This window comes from Rhopalosiphum maidis, chromosome 2, assembly GCF_003676215.2.
Source record: "Rhopalosiphum maidis isolate BTI-1 chromosome 2, ASM367621v3, whole genome shotgun sequence".
NCBI classification, from domain to species: Eukaryota; Metazoa; Arthropoda; class Insecta; order Hemiptera; family Aphididae; genus Rhopalosiphum; species Rhopalosiphum maidis.
This window is the reverse complement of record NC_040878.1, coordinates 20744403-20770685: the sequence shown is the minus strand read 5'-3', so window position 1 is coordinate 20770685 and position 26283 is coordinate 20744403. Positions and strand designations below refer to the sequence as shown.

The following is a 26283-nucleotide window of genomic DNA, read 5'->3' as shown; positions in this document are numbered from 1 at the left end:
AGTAAATGTATTTTTAGAAACGCAACAAAGACCTAATATTAAGAAATATTGAATTACTTAATGCTAATAAAAAAAAAAAAAATGACAATCATTACCGCAAACTAATGCTCTTTTTTTTTTTTACGAGATACGACATATTCACCAACTTTACCCTTAATCTGATACCATTTAAACAGCCATTTTAATAACACTGTGATCTTTTTCTTTAATAAACTGCTGGTTCTCATGGCTAATAATTGTGGTATTTATGTTATTTTTATTATTAATAATATTATTGTATTTTTTTTTTTATATATTTTATTGGTAATTTATAAATGACAAACACACTGCTAACCCAGCTGTGTAGTTTTGTTCATTAACTCGTTTAGGTTTTGCGCGGTCAATGATTCAATTTGTCGTAGTAATAGTATTTTATTTTCAATTTATCCCAAAAGACACCATCAAGTGCCTTTAATTTTAGTTTTTCACACCCACGGTGTCCAGCCTTCATACAGCAATGCCAAATTGTCTGGATTTATGGCTTCATTTATCACCCAATTAACCTAATAAGTGAAATACAATTTACAATATATTTAATCATTTTACTCACTGAATAATATTTAAATATAAAATAATAGTGTTATAAGAATTAAGAATGGATATTTAACAGCCAAACTTTATAAACTACAAACATTTTTTTTAATAGTGCATGATAAATAAAATTACAAAAACAATAATGTCAAAAAATATGATTATGAGAACATCATGCCAAATTTGTTGTTTCTGTCTAATAAATGCACAACATATCAAATTTGCATTCCACAGAATCTATTTTATTTCATTAGTATGGTAAATTATCCTATTGTCAAATTTAAAGGTAAAAATATTATCTGTGTTTTCATTTTCAATTATATACATTATACATTCTAATAACTTAATAAAAATATAAAAAAATTTATATAGATAATATATAGACAATATTTTTAATTTTTAAAAATAATAATAGGTATATACTGTAAAATATTATAACTAACAACAAAAAGAAATCTACTGAACAAAAATTTACCATGTTGTGTGTGTTTGTAAGACGGAGACAACACATAGGCATCACATTCAATAACATTGTTGCTCGAATTAAATATAAAATACTTTTTTATAAATATTATATACTTTGTTAAAACATTCAAATTTTTAATTTATTAAATAAATCAGATTTTTTAAAAGATTTAATTAAAAATGTAATAATGGTGCATTTATACATTTTTTTCAATTATAGCAGCATTTTTTAATAAAAATAAAGTAAACTACAAAGTTTTAAGTTGGAGAAAAAGATTAGTTTCCAAACACTATTACTTAGATTATTCAATTTTTATTACCTGTTCAGTAATAGTTGATCGTCGACCGGGATCTGGATCCCTGCCTTCAAGTTTCATTCTTACACGTCGCCAAACGCTAACAGCATATGCATTACATTTTTGAACAGCTAAAAAAACATTGAATAGGTATAATTTAACAATTATCAATCAAATTGCATTGTTTAAAATTTAAATACCTTTTCCTGTATGGGGATCTCTTGGTAATCCTTTTCTTGGTGACAAACAAATACTATCTTGACGTACTAAAGGTGGACGTTTATGTTGTTTTATAAGTAATCCTTTTTCACCCAAGATTGTTAATAAGTCATCATAAATTTGTGCTGAAAATAAAATATAAAAATTAATATAACATTTGTTTCGTCTAAACAATGATATTTATTTACGTGTTTTTGTGTGAAGTGATTGTATTGATTTAAGTAAAACATTTACATGTTGAATTGTTGGTTCATTAAATGCTGTTAATTGTTCAATTAAAGACACAAAATGGTCTAAATAAGAACAATATTTTGTTACATAGTTTATACTAGCTGTACCAACATTATCAATCTGAAAAAGAAAACATTTAATCAATTGTACATTGATAATTACTATTGTATAATATTAATTTAAATAATTTTGAATAAAAATAAATATTTTACAGTAAATAACAAAAATAATTAAATAATTTAGACAGAATACAAATTTATAAAATGAATAGTAAAATAAATAGTATTGTTTATTAAATGTATGGTATTAAATATTTAAACATACCTTTGTCAATGACTTTAATAATAACCGAACGTCAGATATTATTTTATTATGGGATGTCAAAGTGGATTTAAGAACACTCAATTGTTCTTTTATTAATACTTGAATACAAGCAATTTCTGATCTAAGTGGTTCTTGGGCAGCCATTAGTTGTTGAACATTTTCTAAGTAAAAAAATGTACATAAATTACGTAAATATAATACAAATTCAAAATGACAATGATAACATTAAAAAAATTATAAATGATATTATTAGATGATTTACCAGAAATTATGCTGACTGTGTTGCTTAACCAAGTCCACTCAATAGGTCCTTGCGGTATAGAGACTACTTTAATAAGAGTTTCTTCTTCTGGCGTTATTGATATACCAATATTTGTAGCCATGTAACATGCTTTTTGATAATCTTCAACCAACTATTATTGATAATAAAATTATTCGTATTTTTACTACACATTTATTGGTGTTATAAGTATAATAAAAGGTATGTTTCTTGTTAGAATAACTAGCAACTACAACTTAAGAATGTATTTAAAAGTTTTCAAAGAATTATATTGTAATATAAATACTTGTAAAAATGAAATATCAGCAGAAATAGCTTCTGAAGTACGAGTAAATAATGATTCTGTTTGTAACAGAGAACTGACTACTGATAGTATAGAACTGCATAGGTTTTGGTTGGTGTCTATCATTAATTTTTCATGTTTCATTCTGTTTCCAAAATTATTAGCCATCTAAAACATTTTTATGTATTAAATAATATTATAATTAACAACTTATAACACTTCATTTCTATATTATTGAACAATGAATAAGTCTTATAGTATACCTCTACTACAGTTGGATTTGCCCCTGAAGCCCATTTTAAACGTTGATCAACACTTGATGTTAATGAACTTCTGTGTTCCATGTGTTCATTAATTTGAGATTGCATTACTGCCAATGGTGATAATATATTATTCAATTCCATTAAAATTGTGCCCCGATCTTTAAAAATCAATGAAAAAAAAAAATTAAATTCATTCAACATTATGAATAATTATGTACTTACCAGGAATGAGCAGGTTATCTAAATGTCCAGCAGCTGGAATAGCATGGAGCCAACAATGGGCTGCATATTGTATGGCCAATCTTTGTGCACCGATGTCTGATTGATGAGCTCTGATTGTTAAATGAGTGTGTCGTTCAATTTTTCTCCAAACTTCTTCTAATTTTGTCAATGAAGATGATAAATCCATTGATTGTCCACGACTAAATTTACCAACTTTAATTCCTTCTTCCATGCACTTTTTACAAAGTTCTTCTAATGGAACTTTACTATCTGCTCCAAAATCTCGTTTTTCTAATTCAGCTGCAGAAAATAAAAAATAAATATGTGGTGTTTGGTCAACATATTATCAAAGGTAAAAAATCAGCAGCATAATAAAATGTAATATAGATAAAACATTAAATAGGTGTAAAAGTAAAATTAGGAGTGCTTTCACTATGTTCCAATTTTTTTCATACATATAATTTATTAGAGTATTCATGAGTCATAAACTCATAACCATAGTGACTCTACTAAGCGATTCTTTTATCCAACAACTATCATTATTTAAATATTTATTAACATTTTTGAAAACAAAATTTAATCATATTTTAATTTCATATTCTGAAACAGAATAATTTGAAAGTAGTTTTAAGTAAAAAGTATTTAAAGTTTAGGTAAGCAGATTAGTAGACCAACATTCAGAGTATTTCCATATCATTTCATTCTACTAACCTAAAGTTTAAATACTTATAACAGTTTAAAATTGCCTATCAGCTTTTCAATTTTTATGTATCTAAATATATAGATTTCAAAATAATAAGTATTGTTAGATATAAGAATTGACCTGAATAATAGAATTTTTATAAGCCTAGCTAATGTCATAATATGTATTCATAAAAGTATCCATATATATTACAGTGATGGTGGTTAATTTCTATTATCTTTCCCTGCAGCAATAAATTATTATTATGTTTGCCCACATTTTAATACCAACAATGCAGTGGGGGACCTTTACAAAAAAATTTGCTTACATTTTATTTATTGATGTAAAAATGTAATATATTTAAGAGTCCTGTGGTAGTAGAAAGTATGGTGATAACTAATATTAAATATTAAGGGTATTTATATTTTAAGTTTTTTTTTTCTATAAATCTATATATGTATATATTATTATTATTATTAATATTTAATTTTAAATAGTCATGCTCACCTTTACCTTATATAATGGTAAAAAAATGAAATTAATATTTTAAGCTAAACTAATAACTTTTTACATTTAAATTACAATTAACTATTATTCAGGCTGTAGGCACATAATATTAGAATGGATTAATCTTTATACTGAGTTTTGTTTTCCTAACAATGATATTTTTTACTGGAATATGTTATACAACTCAAAAAAATATTTATTTAGTTTAAATAAAAATTATATTACCATTGATATTGAAACCAGTATGTTGCAACAAATAGCAAATATTAACAGCCACTGTGTGTGAAAAGAGTCCTAATAATCGTTTTGTTAAATAATCAGCAACGAAACATCTCACTGGCTTGGATATCATATCTTCATTATAGCGAGAACCACTAAGACATTGTGTATTTCTACCTCCAAAGTTAATTGCTACTTCAGCACACATATTAAAAACCTCTTTCATAGTAAGAAGAGACTTTAAAAACATTATATCATCTAATATGCTGCACGGGCCTTCATCCATAACAGCTCCCTATGAATTAATTAAGTATGTAAATAGTAAGTAATTCATTAAAATTATCAATTGGTACACCTTACAAGTAATGATTTTGCTTCTCTAATTTGATCAACAGTTTTCCAAGCTGTGGAAACCTTGAGCTTGGATGTCATTTTTATGACATTTTCATTAGCCAAAGATACATCTTCAAAAAGACCATTGAAGCCGATTAAAAGCATTTCTCCTTGAGATAATACTACATTTTCTGGTTTTTTTATCAATTCAGAAAACTTTATTCGTATTTGTTGTACAACTGTTCGACAATCTTCATTCGGAGACTGAAATTAAACAAAGAATATAATATATATGTAAAGTTTATCATCCATATTTACAGTTAAATAAAAAAAATCGAGAGAAAATTTAAACTTGTACATTGTATAGTATAATATTGACCACATCAGTATTTTAATTACAGTATCGTGAGAGATATCTTATCTGTATTTAAAGTAACTTTTATTATTATAAAATTGTTATATTTTAAGACATTCAAAGTGATTTTATTGAACAATACTGGAAATAACTAGGTTCATTTTAAAGGAAGTTTTGGTAGATATAAAGGACAAAATAAATTCTCTTGATTGTTAAAACTAGTAAATCCTCCTACATCAACATAATTACCTAAAACAAATATTTTAACTCTCTTTTAAATTTTATTTTGGAAAAGTTTATGTATTCATACTAGCTGCAATAATGCCACTATTTAACAAAAAAATAGAGAATTTTGCTTTGTATTTTGTTCTGACATATTTATGGAACATATCACAACAATGTGAGCTTTAACATCTTCTATTCTTCAACTTCAATAACAACAATGTGAATTCTTCTATTCATAATTGTCTAATAGCTATCTAACTTTACTTACATTTATTAAGTTAGGTTGTTTAGTTATAAAAATGTCTAAATATGTACATACAATGCAACATTTTTTTTTGTTATTTTGTATGTCCAATGTTCATAAAATTATATATTTTTTTAAATATAAAATATAACAATATTTACAATAATCATATAAAATCACAAAATTCATTATATAGAGATACATTTACTTATAAAGACATAATTAACTGTGAAGGTCTTTGTTACCAAAAATATTAAGTTAAGCAGAACAATTTTATTAAATAGAAGTTATACTGTACTTACTACTATTCTGTACATACTACAGGTCTACAAATATAAATACAAATATACTCACCCCACTTAAATTTATAATACTGGCACTAAATTTTCAATGATTTATAATTTAACAATGAAGTGTTTGGTATTATATTTCACAAAACCATTAATTTTTAAGAGAGTGTAAACCTAATATTACTCTTATAATATCATACCCACATACAACATAGATAAATAACATTCATGTAAAATCATTTTTTAATGATTTTTGATGGTTTGAAATATCAGTTTTAAATTTTATTATTATTTGACTTGAAAAATAAAAATAAATTAAGTAAATTTAAATGGATACTAAATTATTTTGAGCTAATATTATAAATAAACTACAAAAACATTATTTTCTAAAATGTTGTTATAAGTGATTTTACTTCAAAATTACTCAAAAATATTAAAATAATGATAATGTGTGAATTTGTTTTGTCTATGTTGCATATGGGATAGAAAGCAAAAAACAAACAGTACACTGACATAATATTAAAGAACTATACAAATAAAAACCTAAACAAAAGCTTTTTTTTTATACACCGTATGTCCCAAAAGTCTCATATCACCCTTAATATCTCCATAGAAAATCAATATATTTAAATGCGGTTTTTTTACAGTACTAAGTATAGAAATTCTGATAGAATGGCATAAAATTCAAAAATTTTTTTATGCATTTAAGAATTTTAAATTTTTAAGATAGCCATTTTGTTGAACACATTTTTTAAAAAGTTCAAAAAAAAAATATTAAAATTCAATAAAAATTGACCAAGTTAGAGCAAGTTATATTTTTGAATAATTGTAATAAAAAAATCAATTGTTTCAATAATAAAATAATGCGTAGGTATTATTATTATTATAAATCGCATTAATTATAACTGTAAGATTATGTCCAATATCGTAACTTTAGGTTCACTTCATGATAATTAAAATACTTAAAAATAGGTAACCAGTTTCGTTGTTCAGCAAATGATAAGACACAGCTATTTTTAATTTCTATTCAAATAAAAATTTTAATTAAGTATGTAAAAGTATTGTCATGCTGAAATAAATATTTTATTATTGACACAATTGATTTTTTTATTACAATTATTCAAAAACATAACTTGCTCTAACTTGGTCAATTTTTATTGAATTTTAATATATTGTTTTTTTAATTGTTCTAAAAAATGTGGTCAACAAAAAGGCTATCTTAAAAATTTAAAATATAAAAATTTTTTTGACAATTTTTGAATTTTTTAAAAAAAAATTTGAATTTTATGCCATTCAATCAGAATTTCCATACTTAGTACTGTCAAAAAAACCGTGTTTAAATATATTGATTTTCTATGGAGATGTTAAGGGTGATACGGGACTTTTGGGACATACTGTATACTATATGAAAATAGTTTTTAAAAAAAATATTTTAGTGGTCAAAAATTTGTTGTTGGTGGACAATTACTTCCATGTTTAAACATAAGTTTCATTTCAGTATTTCACACATGATGTCATAAAATTAACTGTCAAACAGTTTGTATTAAAAATACACATGGTGATAATTATTTCATACGATTAAGAAAATTATAGAAAAATAATTATTGGACATACATGTATATAGTTATAAAAGTATATTTTGAAAAAGGTAATACAGTTTATCAAATTTTCATATTATTGCTATAATATTTAAAAATGTTTCAAGGTAATTTATAGGAATGATTAAAAACAGAAATACCAATACAAAATAGTATTATGTATAGTTTTAAGTTTAAACTAATACATAATTATAATTTATAATGTAAAAATTGAAATAAATAAGAAAATAGTACATAAATTCAAATAAAAATTATGGTTTTGAACTATTGTAAGTATGGTAGGTGTATTGCAGTATAGGTAAACATTATTCATGTATTTTTGATACGCTTCCAGCTGGATGGTGTGATTTTATAATTTCGTATAAAAATGCGCCTTATAATTAAACATAGGAATAATAATTGTTTGAAAATATTTAGACCACTAAAATGATTCATTTTTAAAACTACATTTTCATACAATAACCAAAATAATTTTTTTTTTAGTTGTACAGTTATGATGAATAAAAAATAGTAAATTACCTTCATTCCCATAATCACATGTCTAAGATGAATGTTAAGTTGTTCTATCAGATCATTGAAGCTTATTGAACAATTGTTTATTATATTATTCAACTCCTGTGATAATAGTTATTGTACTTGGTTCTTCCACGCATAATTTTTTAATTGTTTCAGGCATAATAATATCCAAAAAATTGTAGTTCATTTTCTATAATTAAAAAATCAATAGACTTAAATGTATTGTCATTTAATATGACTAATATTGACCAAATTGTGTAGTATTTAGAAGTATTTTAAAATATTTCAAGAAATTGGATTAATCTAAGTTTCAATCAGTAAGAATTTAAATCAAAATTATTAAAAAATAATTTAACTGTCAAAAGCAACATAGAATATATTAATATTAAATTATAATATAATAATAAATGTTTGAATAATTCATTATACTTGTCATAAATATGTTAGTAGGGTCATATCAAATAATCTTACTTGTAGACTACAATAAAGGTTTTGTATCGCACGTAAACAATTGAAAGCAAAGGCTAAATCATTATCAAATTCAACATTATCATTATCATTCAAAACTGATGAGACCATTTTAACCGCAATTGTAGTAGTCATATACATATCAACCAAAACCCATTCTCCATCTTTTGAAGTCATATCTAATAGCTGTGTCCCAGCATCTAAATATACAAATTATTGTTATTAATTTACTTTACATCTTCGATTACATTTGGTGAACTTACTTGATGTAGAAGTCTCCATCATTAAAAATTTTTTATTTATAGCACATAAACCAATAGCAATTACAAATTCTAGGCCCCCATTTGAGTTTTCATTTATTTTAATGATAGAATTTTCATCATTTAATAATGAGCAACTTATTTCATTTTCCGTGTCAATTATTCTGATTCTTTCTACAATTTTAGCAGTTCTACGACTTGCTTCTAGAGCGGCTTGCTGTAATTGCATATTATATGCAACTGTTTGCGGTGTAGGGGGTTCGGCATTAGGAACACCTAAATATAGCATTTTATGTTCTTCTTTAATTTGATCACACATTGATGTAGTTGGACAATCCATTAGCAATTGTAACCATTGTCTATAATATGTTAGACGATGATTGCGAACATGTGATTTTGGAAACAGATTTAACAAACATTGTACATCATAAAGCAACCTTAAACACAATGTGAGCAATTTGCTTCTTTGATGGCATAAAAGTGTTAAATCATCATTTGATTGTATACACTATAAAAAATATATTATTAAAATATTATACATTAAAAAAAAATGTTAATATCAAATATTACTTGTTCAATTAAAATTGGTTGGCCAGCATTTTGTAAAAATTCTTTTACATCGTCAAATAAAAGATTGTGAAATAATTGAATTGACTTTGATTCTTCTTGATCAATTAATATACGAATTTGACTACTTCCGAGAAAATGTACAGCCATCTCATATTGTGTCAACCGTGAATCACAGTCTTCAACTTTTTGTCTTAGTGACATTGTAGCACCAATCATCATATTCTGTGTTTGTTGTAATGCAAAGTATCGTTCTGGTAATTTATATAGTGGATGCTGACCAGCTGGTGATGCTTCAGCTTCTTTTACCAATGCCATAAGTTGATGACTTTCTGCTAAACCTTCTTCCATCTTTTGCAATTTTTCTCTTTCCAATAAAAATTTATTTAAACTTTCCATAATATTGGTCATTGATTCTAGCATATTTTCTCTAAAAAAATTAATTAATTTTAATTTTGAGCAGCATATGATGTATACTTTTTATATATTAATTTTTTGTATGATCCTTTTTAAACTGTTATAAGCATTTAAAGTTTAGGTAAACGGGATGGAGTGAATACCCCACAAAATGTTGGTAAAGCACTCTGCTCACCTTAACTAAAAATACTTACATCACCAAAACTACTCGACCGAATTAAAATTTTTATGTATCGAAATATTCCAAACAATATTCTGCTTCAGAATATGAAATTAAAAATATATGTTGTCATTCAAAAAAGTAAAAACTTAAAAAATTATAACAATAAAAATATAATTTATATTTGAAAAAAATGTTTATTTGGACTGGAAATTATGTAAGAAAAATATTTACAAAATCGTTAATAGATTTTGAAATAATGAATATTTAATGATAAAAGAATCGTCCAGTATGTCAACACAAAATATTGATGTCTATGCTCAAAAATTGTTTTTCATTATATACAATGATTAATACATCTCTATAGCCTAGTGGTATATCTGCTGTATAGCTGATCAATATTTTATAATTAATATTTACACAATAATTACCTATTATTTAACCAATCAAATTTTGCTTCTGTAATGCGCACATTCAACATAGCCAATGTAATTTCTTTTTCTAACTGTCGTCTATTTAATCGATTTTCCATTACAATTGATCGACCTCCACCATAAACAGCACCTGTATATCCAGTTTCATTACCAGGAGTCCAGTCAATAAGAGGATCATAAACAAATGCCTCCAACAATGTTAATAAAGTTTCTTTGTTTTTTCTCAATACTTTCATCACTTGTTCACATGTTAAACGGAATTTACCCTAATTAGAAAATGTATTTTTTTTTTTATAATTAAAATAATAAACAATAATTAATTAGTAATATATTACTTCAATCCCTGTAACTCCGAGAGCTTCCTTTAGGTTTGGAGTTAACCTAAAAGGAACTTTTTCAGGCACACGTAATGTTTTACCTTTCTCAAAACATACATTATAATCAATGTGTACTACCTGCAAATTCCATTTTTATTAATTAAAGTATTTATAATGTAATTAAGAAATTGTAATTTAATACATTCTAAGCTTTTGTTTTAGATTAAATATCACTTTTAATTTAATCTACACATAGAATGTTAAGTGTATATAAAGTACATATAGCACATTTATAGTTTAGTCCCATCAAGGTTGTTTATTAAGTAACATGGGCAGAACTACGGCTTGGGTCAACTGGGCCATGACCCAGGCTAATTGGCTCTGTAAATAATGTATACATTTGCTAAGAACATATTATTTTAAATGTAATAAAATAAATTACTTAAATTATACATTTGTATTGAAATAAAAAACATTGGTGTTCCCTATCGCCCTTCCTTTGAACATGATAAGTGCAAAATGACTCATGAGTGGCCCAATCTAATGAAAATGTCTAGTTCTGCCTATGTCAAGTAATATTTTGATTTTTAAAATAAATTACATTATTGCAGATATCTTTGAAATATTTAAGATATATAACTACTAATTTTTATCTATTAGTAGTAATCAAAAGTATTAAACATATAAATAAATAATTAAGGTAAACCTTTTAATCAAAAATTTGGTTTGTACATAAGTGGCATTTATGTAGTCAAAATAATTTTCTGTAAATTATGTGCATATATTAAGGATATGATTCAAGGTATGGTTAAAATATTACATAATTTTATAAAGTAATTTGTGCATTATATGATCACAATACAATATAATTTATTAGTAATTTTAATTAGGATACTTAAAGAAAAATCCATCACTGTTGAACTGAATCTTTAATATTAAGAAATTAAGTAAAATTTAAAAATATACAAACCTCTCCAGTTTGTAGATTAACAAGTACATTATCTAAATGTCTATCACCCAAGCCTATAATGTATCCAATAACAGACATGACAGCCAACGAGGTTGCATATAATGATGTAGATTGCCACCAAGAACCAGAATCAACACTTTGTGTCCATAGTTCACTAGAAAAAAAATAGATTGTATGTAGTGTGTACCTACATATTTAGATAAAATAAGATGTTTGGGAAAAAATCTAATATAGATAGATCTATAATAGGATACTATTCCTAAAATTGTGTAGAATTATTTATTATAAATATTACATATTATACTTCACTTGCAACCTATCAAATTTGTAAAGCAAAAATTTAAATTACTACACTAGTTTTCTAAAGATTATAATAACCAATTAGGTTTTATACACCCAAAATACTATATTATTTATAAAATATAAATTTAATGTCATATAAACAATGTAACCACTGAATAATAACCATGTAGTTATTATTCTTAAGCTGTTTTGCATTCCTAACAATGTATGAAAAACAATATGAAAAACAATTAAATTAAAACGTCAGTCCCACTTATAATATAATTAGGATCATAAATACTTTTTTTTTAAATAGATAAAGATTTCAAAACTTAAAATAAGCTTATAATTTACAAACTTTATATGAAGGTAACATTCTACTAAAAATATTAATATAAAACTAATTAAAATCTTAACAGAAATATTTCCAAAAATAAAACAATAATAATAATAATGAAACGGAGAACTTTTATTTATTTTTATAATAGAAATGAGTATAATACTATAATACAAACAATATACCTAATATAATATTTGAATTTATACTTGAATATAATAATTATATTATAATTTATTATTGTAAAGAAAAATAATTTTTTCAGAAATTATTACGGATTTGAAAAAAAATAATAGCTATATTTATTTTGTTTTAATTCAAAAATAAGTACATATGAAAGAAAAATTATTTCCTAAGACCCTAGGATATTTTTAGGAATAACACCGGAACTATTATGAATTATTACTTTATTACTCATTTTATTATTATAATATCAATATTTTTATAATCTCCTATAGCAGTATAATACAATTTTTTAATATTTGTATTGTTATTTTAATTGTTTGTTTTGTCATAATATACTATTTGACAAATCATAATTTTATATTTTATATTATAACAAGTTATACATACTTTGAAAGCAAATTGTTCGGTGTTTCATTCATCAAAGTCGTTAACACATCCTTTAGGATACTTAGTGGCCATTCTTTTCTATTTTCCATATTGACAATTCCTTTTTCTTTCAACAATGGTGTTAATTTAGAGTTGAATAATTCGGAGGGACGCATATTTACCCCTATAACAAAATAGACACATAAAATTGTAAATTCAACTACAAGAGCTTTTAATTATTATTTATTACCATCATTGTTAGAAGCCTGTCTTTGTTGCCATCTCTTATATAACATAAATATAGGTACAACACCATCTACCCAAGATATCAACCCAGATCTTGGTCCCAATGGTATGACTGGATAATGGTGAGCTCTATAATGATCAGAAGATCCACTAAGTAATGTATTGGTAATACATAAAAGTTGCATTATTCGTTCATCTAAGTGTAGATCTTCTAATCCTTTAAACAAGTATGTATACACTTTGCCATCAGATCCATAGAATATTAATTTCTTTGGTTTAGTAAATGTAGGTAAAATCGCCACATTATTATGAATTGAAGCAACTGTAACGACTCGTTCAACACCTGGCATGGCAATTTTAGTATCTTTAAGATTGGCAAGAATGGGACTAATTGTTTCCATTTTCAAAGAATATGACCCTCTTTTGCTTATACGTGCTTGAAGATTACTCTGTAAATTTTTTATAGACTTCCATACTTCTTGTACATTTATGTTAACTGAATCTATGGGTCTTCGTAATTTATCTAACATATGAGTGATATATGATCCTTAAAATATAAATATTCTCAAATTAATAATTATTATTGTTAAATATAATTTGTAATAAATTACCAAATTTATCTTGAAACCATTCTTCGTGAGGTGTTTCAGCTTTAACAGAAGTAATTGCATGTAATTGTTCAAATATAAAAAGAATCTATAAACATTTTAAATTAATATTATTTAATATACTTAATTATTAAAAATTATGAAAATTATAAAATTCAATATATTACTGGTTTAAGTAACATGGTGTATTTTTCAACAGCAATATGTTCTTTTTCTATATCTGTAAGATGTGGATGATTTTCAGTTTTATTCAGCTCTGTCTCTAGTTGATTAATACGTCTACTTATATCAGTTTGACGTTGAACCAATGTCCCTAACCATAATTCATCCCACAATAATGTAATTCTTCTCAATTCAGATACTAAAACCCGTACTTCAGAAATCATTTCACCGGCCTAAACATACAATTAAATATAAGTTACTGGTTAACATAAACTATTTGTTGTAAACAATTTTAAATACCTGTTTTGATAGTATATTGACCATTGAATGAAAACAGTCTTCCAGTACCATAGCCTGTTCATCTTGTCCAATTTTTAAATCTTCATCGTCTTCTTCATTACTATCAAATTCTTCATGTACTGAATTTGTTTCATCTCCTACCTCTTTACTAGATTTCAATAAGCTTGAAGAAGGCATTTCATTTATAGTGCTAAGACCAGTATCAGATCCAACAACTGCAGGGAATGTAATCAAATGAGGAACATCAATGGCTAAACGACAAAGTAGTTCAGACACAGTACGTCTAACGTAAGGTTCAGGATGAGAGAGTCTTGAAAATAATTGTGGTATAATGGAACGCCAGGGTTGTGTTGGAGTATTGCTTAGGCCTTCTTCTAATGAACCTTGAAGCTCAAGAGCATGTTTAACAGTAAGACGCAATAACCTCAATGTTGCTGCAATTGACTCTTCCTAAATATAATATTAAAATAATTAATAAGAAATACCAATTAATTTATACATTTTAATATTGTGAATGTTAATGTTAAATATTTTTATATAATATTCAATTTTAATTTGGCTTAACAGATATTTGCAAAATTTGAATAGTAAAATTAATTATTATAGATTATTATGGTAAGATATAATACAAACAATTTCCATGTGAATAAACTTTATGATTACTGCATGTTGGTTAGGTATGCATTTTAAAAAATTGACCTATATCTTAAATTTATTTACCTGATGATTATCACATAACTGTAAATATTTAAAATAAGCTTGAGCAGATAATTGATAATATCCATAAATTCTCGAATGAGATTTTCTCCACCAATCAATCAATCCAGACAACTCATTATCTTCAAAGTGTAAAACATTCTGTAATTGAAATTCTAGTGTTTCAGTAGTATAAATATGTTCACTCTGAAAATAAAAATAATAAAATTACTATTTAAGTAAATAAGTGTAATCAAGTCAACTTTTTTTAAAGAATTTAATAAAAAACAAAACAACAACTAACAGAATAATTTATAAGTTGATAAATTTATATTCATGTTCATAAATATAAATTGTAATGATATGTAATTATAACCATTAAATTCATATTAAATATTAAACTAAAAATAGTTTTTAACTATAGAAGTACAGTGGAACCTCGATAACTCGAAGGAATGCCATGGCCCCTGCATTTCAATTTATGATAATTTGAGCCTCTATAAGTCGAATTTTATTTTCACCCTCTACCGATTCGAGTTATCGAGGTTCCACTGTATATATTATAAAATATATCATACACCAATATCGTCATCATCTTGCGGTGAAGATGTAACTACATTAAGAATGCCATATATTTTGTCACGATCTTCTTGTGTTGCATTGGAAGGAATATAAGCATCTACAGTAGCCATTTCTGAATCATTTAACAAATACGTATTTCGTTTATATGCTTCATCTACTACTCTACGGCCTAATTTATAACACCAGCCTGCTAATTCATTCCATGCTTTTGCCATTGACGGACAATATGATACTGAAATCCTTAAAAGTTGACCAATCATCAAAGTCTGTTCGTCCAAATCATTTGATGATGTATAATCAGATTCTGTGAAATTAATATAATTGTAGAAATCATTAAAAAACATTATTCAAGCATAAAATATAAATAATTATATACTTATGACTTCACGAATTAACTGGCTAGTTTTTGATAAATTTTCATTTGAAAAATTCAATAAACTATTGGATTTTTCGATTGATGATTTAATAAGTGTCTTGTCAGGAATATTATTTCCACAATTTAACCATTTTCCTAATGTAATTAGAATTCGAGAACTATCTTCTTTAAGATTATTGTCATTCTTTAATTGTGCTTGTTCTAATAACTTAAATGCCGATTTCATACACATTTCTATCCCCAATTCTTGTGATACGCAACTAAAAACAAAATAATAACTCAGTTAATTTTTATTTTTAAGCATTCAATTTATTTGTATTACTGATGGACAAGTTTAGAGAACTGCCTCACTACTAATGCATGATTATTTGGCCATAATGATGCATTTGTATCATCTACAAGAAGTTCTCCAATTTGTTGTAGCATACATGAAATAGATTCAGATTTGTTTCCCATAGAAGGTAAATTTATGAAATCATATGCTCTATTTGATCGTAAGTATTGAAGCATTCCTCGGGTAGCAAGGTTTACATTGCCTTCTTTACGGGCTACATGAGCCAACTGAAAATGAATAACATAATTTAAGGTTTATTTTGACTAATTTTAATTTTAATAATTTGGATCTTACATTTAAATATAATATTGATGTGTCAGATTTTGGTTTATTTATTTGTTGAATACTGTGCTCATAATCTGGCATTTGATTTTTAATAAGTTTACTCCATAACAATGCCTGACATAGTAAATCAGATCTCACTGATTTATTACTTATATCATTAACCTGCATAAAAAAATAAAAAATATAAATAAAATAAATAGTCAAAATAAATTATATTTAAATTTAAAACATACTAAATTAAATATTATAGGGCTGTTTTCTAAGAGCGAGTTTATTGCATAAGATAGAACAGATAATTCTTGTGTATACTCCAAAAGGCTATCTGTTAAACTTTCTTGAAGAAGATTCTGTACTACTTCTTGACAGTCTTCAACAATTAATTTGTTTTGACTAAAATGAAATATTCAACATGATTTACCAGTATAATATTAACATAAGCAATAAATTTATGTAACATACTTATCTAATTTTCCTTTAGAAATATTCATTTTCAATACAACATACATCAGTCGACTTTTAATTTGGTTTATAAGATCATAACAATTCCAGTTTGTTTTTATTATTTTAGCATTTTCGTTGATAGACCAATTAACTAAATCATCAATACAACTGTAATTTCCTTCTTCAACATCATTAACAATTTGCAAATCATTAGCAGAGACATATCTCTAATTAAAATATAATACGATATTAAAATTATTCTTAATATAACATTTTATATATAAAATAAATATCAAATCCTTACGTTTTGCCAAAAATATTTATCTTTTGCAATTGATGATATGATGTTTTCTTCGTTTTGTGACCAATCCATTAATGGTTTCCAGTCACAAATTGACATATAACATTCTTTTAGCTGAAAACATAAAATGTTAATACTCAATATTTTAAAAATCAATATGAGAGTATTGATTGCATGTTTTGGTTTTATATATTTTTTCTGGTTTTGAAAATAATAAATAATATTAACTTAATTATTTTTAAATTAATTACTTGTTCAATGATGAATTTTTGTAAGACTTCTAAAGAACCTTCAATATTATTAATTGAACCACCTCCGCCTTTAAGGTATATTATTATTTGATCTGGGTTTGTAGTAAGCATATTCATATATGATTCAGCTGCTTCTTCAAATCTTTAAAAGTATTAACGTTTAAACAAATAAATAAGTTATTCAGAATATTATATTTAAAACTTACTTTCCATTAGCTTGATCAGCAAGAATATTCAAAAATGGTAGTTTCATATGAGCAACTTCTTTAGACCATACATAAAGTCCACGAATGCAATCAGATTCTTTAAGTTTACAATAAGCCCAAGCTAATTGAATAATAGCTGAAATATACTCTTTAACTGGAAATTCACTTTGTTTTGTTAAATGTTGAACTAAATATTGACCATGGCGAATAGCTGAAGAGCTAAGACCAGAATTTAAGGATACAGCGAGCATTGCACTGCGTATTGTTGAATTCCATTCATAACAAGTATTACGATTTGTATGAAAAAAATGTCTAACGGGCTATAAAATAAATAAAATATTTATAATTAACTGAATTTGTAAATATCTTCACATTTGAAATAAAAATTTGAACATAATATTAGTTTAGAAATTATACATATCATTGTAAAATAAATTCATTGTTCCTCTCAAAATTCTAAATGTATTTGTATAGTTTTAACAATTTGGGTTTGAATTAATCATTATTTTTATAATATAAAATAGTGTTTAAAAATACAAATAATTCATTAACAATGTATTAATACATTTTAACCAGGATGAAATATCAAGATTTTAAAATATCTAATAATTAAAATCATAGATGTAACATTTGTTTTTTAAAGAATAAATTCGAACTTAAATACTTAAATAAATTTTCTAGTTCTATATTAACTTTGATACTCTTACTTTTTGTGCAGCAGGTAGAGCAGTGGCAGTACCATCAATAGAATTGCAAACAGATTTTTCTAAACATTCTATGAATGCTACTAAGTTTCTAGTATATCTAAGGTTATTTAATTTGCCTTCTGCGTGTTTAACTTTTGTATCATCATTTAATGTTAATATTGAATCTCGTGCCCAAATTTTTATTCCACCTAAAATATTTAATATATATTTGTATGTTGATCAAATAAAAAAAATAAAAAATATAAAATACATTATTTAATTTATTACCTTCAATGGCTCTAAAAGTAGAATTAGGCTTCCCAAATGGAGTACGAAGACGATTCATAACACAAAAATTAGCTGCCTCCCAGTTAATCCAAAAATATAATAAGACACGACAGTGTTGAGCCTGAGATAAAAGTTCAGTCTCATCACTATCAATATCAAAAGAACAACTGTTTACTACATCTAATAACCAATCGCTGGAAGAATCACTAAAAAAATACCAACAAATCAATTTTTAATTCAAAATAACAATAATCAAAAAATTATTATTTAATTACTTATTATTGCTATTAAGTTCAATCATTTCACACATATAATTTTTAAAATACTCAGTTTTTAACGTAACAACAGCTTTTCGTCTCATATGGGAACTCATCATTTGTTTAATTTTCTTATTAAATTTGCTTTTGTTTTTCTATTTGTAAAAATATTAAGTACAGAAAAGTAAGTTATTTTATTGTTGAAAACTAATAAATATGAATTATATTCAATTCAACATAATATAATTTCTAGTATAATACTTACCAACGAGCAGATTGATACATTTTGTAAAACAGTAATCAATGATATTTTATGAATTAAGGCATAAAATTGTTTACTTATATCTTTTTCAGTAAGATTTATACATGAAAGACACAAATTTAAAATGTCAACAATTAAAAGTGGCTGCAATCAAAACAATAAAATAATAATAATAAAAAAATAACTAAAAAAAATAAATACAGTGAAACTTCCATTTTATGACATTTTATGATTAACAAAATATATTTAAGAACTATGATCTTCATTTTTAAATAAAATTACATTTTATTTAATAAATTTTTCCATATTAAAATTTTTTTTGTTGCTTATTCGACTTTGTTAAATGGAAGTTTCACGGTATTATTATTTCAATAATTTAAAATTACCTTCGATTGACAAAATGTAGGATTTCCAAGAACAATATTTAATATTTGTGCTATGCCTTCAAATAATGAAATTTCATTACGTTTTAATGCTATATATATTAAAGAACGAACAATATTAATCATCTCTGGTGAGATTAAAATTATGTTCAAGTAACTAGCACTATCAGCATGCATCAGTAATTCATGAATCCATTTCAAAACCAAAAGCTTACAATCCACATTTACATTCTAAAAATTATAATATAATTTATGAAGTTAATATGTTCTAATACTTTGCATATTCTATTATTATAAGATATATTAATAAATACCATTTTCAAAAATTTTTCAAAAATATTTAATATTTTCACTAGGTTTCCACTCTTATGAGAATTAATTTCTACATTTTGTTGAGACTTTTCACTTGTTCTTCCAGCTGTCACTAATCGACTACTTGCAACAAAATTGTTGTGCCTAGAAAAGTAACAAGTAGAATTAAAAACTACATAAAATAAATTAGAAACTAACTATAAAATTATATAATATAAACTTGTTTATATATATTTATTCTGTGAAATAGTTAACACTTCAGTCTATTTCATGAGAGAATAATTAGTCTGCCAACCCATTTTTGTCAGCATTTGAGCAATTGATCGCATTCAAACGGCAATTTCGGCGTGTACTCATGTCAGCGAAAAATTTGATCTTGTTTAGGATTCTTGGAGGAACAATAGGGGCCTGACATCACTGATGTACTAAACTATCAATTCTCTCATGAAATAGACCATAGATATAATTTAAAAAAATGAAGTATATAACTATTAATTATTATTAATATAACTTATTAATAAATGTATAAAATGTTCTTACTTTTTACAATGAGAATATAACAAAAACATTAAAGAAAAACGCAAAGGATCATTCATTTTGATAATAGTCGGATCTAACTTTGTAGACAATAATTCAAATATGCTCGGTTGTAATGCCCACATACCAATAATAGAATTGCTGTCATTGGCTATTTTAAAAAATAAATATTTAAAACTTTATTACAAAATACAAAAACTAAATTTATGTTAAATCATATATTATAATATATAAATGTTACCTATAACTGTTAGGCATTTAAAAATTATATGAACAACAATAGATGCTTCTTCTATTGAATATTCTATATCTTTAAATGGATTATCAACACAAAATGATGGCAGATTAGAATCTAATGTTTGACAAGCTTTTTCCAAATCTCCTGTAATATACCTACAAAAAACATGTCATTTTACTTTGAAGATTTGAATATTTATTGGCAATACATTTTAAAAATTAAAAATTAAAAAACAAAATACCTGTAAACTATAAGCACTAGAGAAACATTTTTCATACTCAATAAACTTTGGTAAAGTGCTATATTTGAATCATGTAATTTCACGGATGGTAAAAATCTCAATTGACGTAAATGTGATTTACCACATAATAACATTTCCACAAATTCTTTAGATAGATTTGTACTTCCTTCTCGTATAACCTAATATATTTTTATAAAATTAAATCTTTAAATTTGTTTGATTAATCATGTTTAATAAATAGTCAAACCTTTGAAATCATTCTAAATATTGAAACAATAACAGTTAGTTTAAATTCGTCAATATGTAACAATTCTTTTTCAATGACTTTAATCATTAAGTCATTAATTGAAGGCATTTGTGATTGAAGAATATCCAGAATCAACCAAATACAGTTATTAGCTATAAAATATTTAAAAATTAATAAATATACATAACAATATAGGTATTAGTTATTTTTTACCTGCTTCAATAATATTTTCATCAATAGTTACATCTACACATTTGAGCAGAGTCTTTATTATAGTCATTAATGCATTACTTAAAAATGGCCAGGACACCACAGATGAACTTTTAGGACTTAAATGTTTTCCAACACTTTCAGCCACAATACTAAATACTCTAACATATGAAAAAATAAAAATGCATACATTAATAGTAGTAAGTTTTCAATTAATGGAAATAGTACCTGATAAATGCTAAAATTTTATCTAAATCTTCACTTAGTTGTTTTGTTTTATTATTCTCCTCAAAACCGTCAGATATTGAAGACATATCTTCTAATAATTGTTCAAGTAAGCCAAGAGTGAAGCTCATGTCAGCAGTCCAATAAGTTGATAAACGAAAAATGCATTGTGATATACGTTGATTTGTTTCTGTAGACTGAGAAGTATCAATGTGCCAACCAACTAATATATCCACTGTATCCTGTGAACATAAAAAATACAATATAAATTATTTATTATTATATTAATAATAATAACAAATAAATACATTTATTAAAATTAGATATATTCATAATTGATAATATGTACACAAATACTAACCTTAAAGTAGGGTTCGAAAGCTCGGCAGTACACATGTGAAAAGTTTATAGCAACATCAGCAGTGACTGTAATTAATTCAGGTGAATCAATTGATTCTAAAGTCAAGTACATGTTCTTCAGTATAAGCTCAAAAACGAAAAAAAAAAACGTATGCAAGTTAGTTGAGAAGCAAAATATTTAGATGAGGTAAGTAACATAAAATCAAATATAAGTTGAACTAAATTAATGACCTTAATTATTAGTTATAATAACAATTATAAAAAAGGAAATTATTTTTAAAAAAAACTGATAACACAACAATCACTTAAATAAAAAAAAATAATGGATTTCAAAAATGTATGTTCATGGGTAGTTTTTATTATTAGATTATAATATTATAAAAACAGTACAGTACAATTTTTTTATATTAACAGCAATTACTGACTTTATAACTAGGTATAGTTACAAATAGTCATTATTCAGTATTCACTATTGGTATAAATAAAGAATTTTAAATAAAAATATTTATGTTTTACCTTGTATAAGGTATAAGTGTAAATGTGTAAGTCATAAGTTGTTCTAAAAGAACATACAAATCTCAAAAATACATATTTTTTTTTTATAGATATTTAAGTTTAAATTTGGATGAAATTAAATACTTAATAAAAATATCAATATTAGCTATTTTTATAATAAAAAAAAAAAATGTTGGACCAGAAAATTTTCACTACCACTTACTATAATATTATTATTTGTTGTGAACAATGAAATGTTTAAGTTATTTATATTATTAAAATTATTCACACCATTTTACAGTATGAAATTATTCACTTTTAAATTAATAACAGCTAATAATATTTTATAATAAATAAGATAAGCTTTTTTCATAAATTATAGTTCTATCTATCATATAAATAATAGCAACATAAATAAATAATACAATTTTCTTTGAAGTATGGGACAACAGAATTATTCATTGACATAATAACAATGATCTATCATTAAATTTAAATTTAACACATTCATTACCAGTAATATACTCAATGACAAGATACACTTGATACCAATATACAGCAGAGATTAAACCAACTTTTTAATAATTAAAAATTGATATTAAACCTACTTAAGACCATACATTTTTTTTATGTGAAATATTAAAATAAATATTTATACAAATTTAGGTGTATTGGTATAAATGAAATTTATTTGATAAGCATAAAATATTGTTAAAATATGTTATTGGTATTTAAGTAATATTTAATAAACAGTAGAACCTCGATTATCCTAACTTGCAATTGGCTTATCCAAACATCAAAATTATCGGTCAGTTAACCAATTTTATCATTATCTTAATTTATTATTAACACATTACATACATTTATTTGTATGAATATTTTGTAAATAATTGACACAATGGGCTAATCTAAACAGTGTTCTCGTGCTCTATTTGTCAGTCTAGTTTGGTTTTCGACTGTGTATAGATCCTTTATACACATCACGAGTATCAATTATCTACGATGTCGAATAAACGTAAAAATAATGTTTTACAATGAACAAAAAATGGAAATTCTTACAAATGAAAATGAATTACTTTGTCAAAATGTTCCTATAAATTTCTAAATAATGTAATTCAAATATAATAATGCAACTTATAAGTTTTTTTTTGTGATATGAATGATTATAATAATACTAAATATATAAGGTGTAACAAGACTATTTGACAAACTTCCATTACAAATGTTACTATATTTGTTTAATAGTCCCGTTACATCCTATATATCAAGATGTAGACACAAACATTATGGGTATGTATTTATTAAAACAATTTCCAATATTCGAACTTTTGTGTCTCGAACTAAATGTGGTCCCAATTAGTTTGGTAAATTGAGGCTCTACTATATTAACAACCAATAATGATGGATGCTAATTTTATGATAATATCTAAATACTAATCAAAATTAAACACACAAATAAAATACATACCGATGCCAAACTTTCCAAATATGACCGTTTTTGATCAATCATTGATAACTTCAAACATACATTACAATTAGATAATAATCAAATAAATTAGAAAATATTTTTTCAACTCACCTCATAGAATGCCAGCATTATCAATGTTTTAACTTCTTTACTACGCTCTGAATTATACTTAATAAACATCAAATCAATAAACCTAAAATAATATAATTAAGTTAATATACAAAATGTTGATATGAGTTTTCAAAAGAAATTATATTTCTTATACCTTTTACAATCATATTGTAAAGCATGTCCAAATTTTCCTAAACATTTAGCAACAGCGCACTTTCCATTGTATGAAATTGTAGTTGAATGAAAACATACATAAAGGTGTTCAACTATATTATCAACAGAGCGTCTAATATATTTTTTATTCTCAGGCAGAACAAATACTTCCTATAAAAACAAAGAATTAAATTAATGATAATAATTAAAAATATAAGTTAGTTTTTAATGTAGTTTAATATAAATACTTGAAGTTGATTGCATAATGATATAAGTGTTCTAGTATCTTCCTCATTGAATATTTTTCTAATAATTTTTGAAATTTTTGAATCCTCAGATGGTCCATTATTACTAAAAGAATCTAAAATTGTATAATATAAATGATAAATAATAGGATATTTATTTTTAAAAATTTACAAAGAAAAAAATTTCAATAGGTAAAAAATTACAACCAATATAAAATCACAAACAATAATTTGAATACCTACCAATAGAAAGAAAATAAATGAACAAATTTATATTACATTTTTATTTTTTAAGTTTTCTATGTAAGATATTGTATACTTAAAATTAACTTTTCAAGTCTGATAAAAAAAAAATAATAACTTTTAAATTTTAATTTTTAAATGTCATGATAAACCCCCTAACTTGGAAATACCTGAAAGGAGCGGTCTAAATACACCACTGACAATAATATATTGTTAATTTAAAGTGTTTTGGCAAATTCATAAAACAAAAATAATGTTTTAATGACAAATAATAACTCTTTTAATAATCTATTAAAAATATAAAAATAATATGTTAGTATATAAACATTGAACATTTTAAAAGTTACTTCATAATACCTACCTATATGTTTCTGTAAGACTAAACCACATTGGTATTTAATTGTTAGTAAATGAAAAATAACAAAAAGTGAGTGATTAAATATTAATAATATATGTACCATATCATAATTAGGTGATAAAAATAAATAACATATATTAGTTGGCAGTACAAATAAATAAAAATAATTTTTTTAATATTATTTTTATTAATATATAATGAGTATCTATTCAATAAAAACCTAATTTATTTGAACTCCTTTTAAGGTCCTGCATAGGTAAATGAAATTAAAATCAAAGCTACTTAAGTAGCTTTTTTTATTTTATTTAAAAAAAAAAACCACAAAAATAATATTGCTAACTTATCTAAGTAGGTGTGAAATCAATTATCAACAATTTATTTAACTACTAGTATTGTAATAAATAAATATAGACTAATTCTAGTGGTTAGGTAAATAAAAATATATTGAAAAATATAAACATAATACTTTTTTTTTATATTACAACTAGATAAATTCAAAAGGTTTAATTATATGAAGTGATAATTTTTCATCCTATCAATACCTACATTAATAAACAATTTAAGGATAATTTAATGTGATCTGAATTGTGGTTGTACCTATAGTAATAATCGATAATTAAACAATTAAACTTCAAACAAAAAAATGAATAGGTTAGAATAAGTATTTAAATTTCTTACCATTACGATAACTGGAATAATACATGGATCTAGAGTCAAATGATTCATCTCGTCTTTTAGGAATGTCATCATTATATTTACGTGAAGTAAATCCTTGATCGCCACTATAAGACCTGTTCTTCATTAACACTCTATTGCTTCTGTAATATGATCCCGTGGTTTTGTTACGATAATCATCTTTGTTGTAGGTACCATTCTTTGTATAATGATCAACAGTAGTTACATCGTTCTCCAACTTATTTGAACTGGATTCTGGTCGTTTATCAATGGAACCATTGACAGCCACCTTATTCGAATCTGGTTTACCCTTAGATTTTATGGTGATCATCGTTGGTAACTTAACATCGCTCATAGCCAATATAATGGACAATGGTCAATCAGAAAGAATAACAATATTCTTTATCAAGGAGACGAGTTGAGAATGCATCGCGCCAATCACGAATTCCGTTCATGAAAAAAAACATCATACTTACATTGAGAACTTTCATTCATTATCATTGAACCTGCGCACATGTATCACACGAATTGAATGAATAGGGGTTCAGGACTTCGGGGGTTGACAAAAATACAGAATAGGATGAAAGTTCGAGGTTCGAGCGGTTATCCCTTATG

At 24.8% G+C, this 26283-nt stretch overlaps 1 protein-coding gene across 1 annotated transcript; it reads right to left on the bottom strand.

The window, feature by feature from the left end:
* LOC113551042 (serine/threonine-protein kinase SMG1) lies at positions 1–26283 on the bottom strand. The gene is given in 52 exon segments (XM_026953051.1): positions 1–542; positions 1356–1462; positions 1532–1675; positions 1739–1901; positions 2106–2266; positions 2368–2518; positions 2672–2836; positions 2932–3089; positions 3154–3453; positions 4568–4856; positions 4922–5158; positions 8126–8221; positions 8223–8312; positions 8594–8790; positions 8854–9358; positions 9421–9847; positions 10426–10694; positions 10764–10883; positions 11716–11869; positions 12908–13070; positions 13137–13679; positions 13744–13828; positions 13908–14135; positions 14203–14652; positions 14923–15105; positions 15477–15784; positions 15857–16116; positions 16179–16417; positions 16485–16637; positions 16709–16865; positions 16935–17143; positions 17221–17331; positions 17469–17610; positions 17675–17994; positions 18382–18569; positions 18649–18854; positions 18924–19060; positions 19171–19311; positions 19554–19781; positions 19865–20006; positions 20403–20550; positions 20641–20792; positions 20879–21057; positions 21126–21277; positions 21339–21496; positions 21564–21802; positions 21922–22047; positions 23884–23931; positions 23995–24076; positions 24149–24318; positions 24396–24508; positions 25672–26283. Coding segments are annotated over 52 exon segments (10323 nt in total). The 5' UTR covers positions 26024–26283; the 3' UTR covers positions 1–464.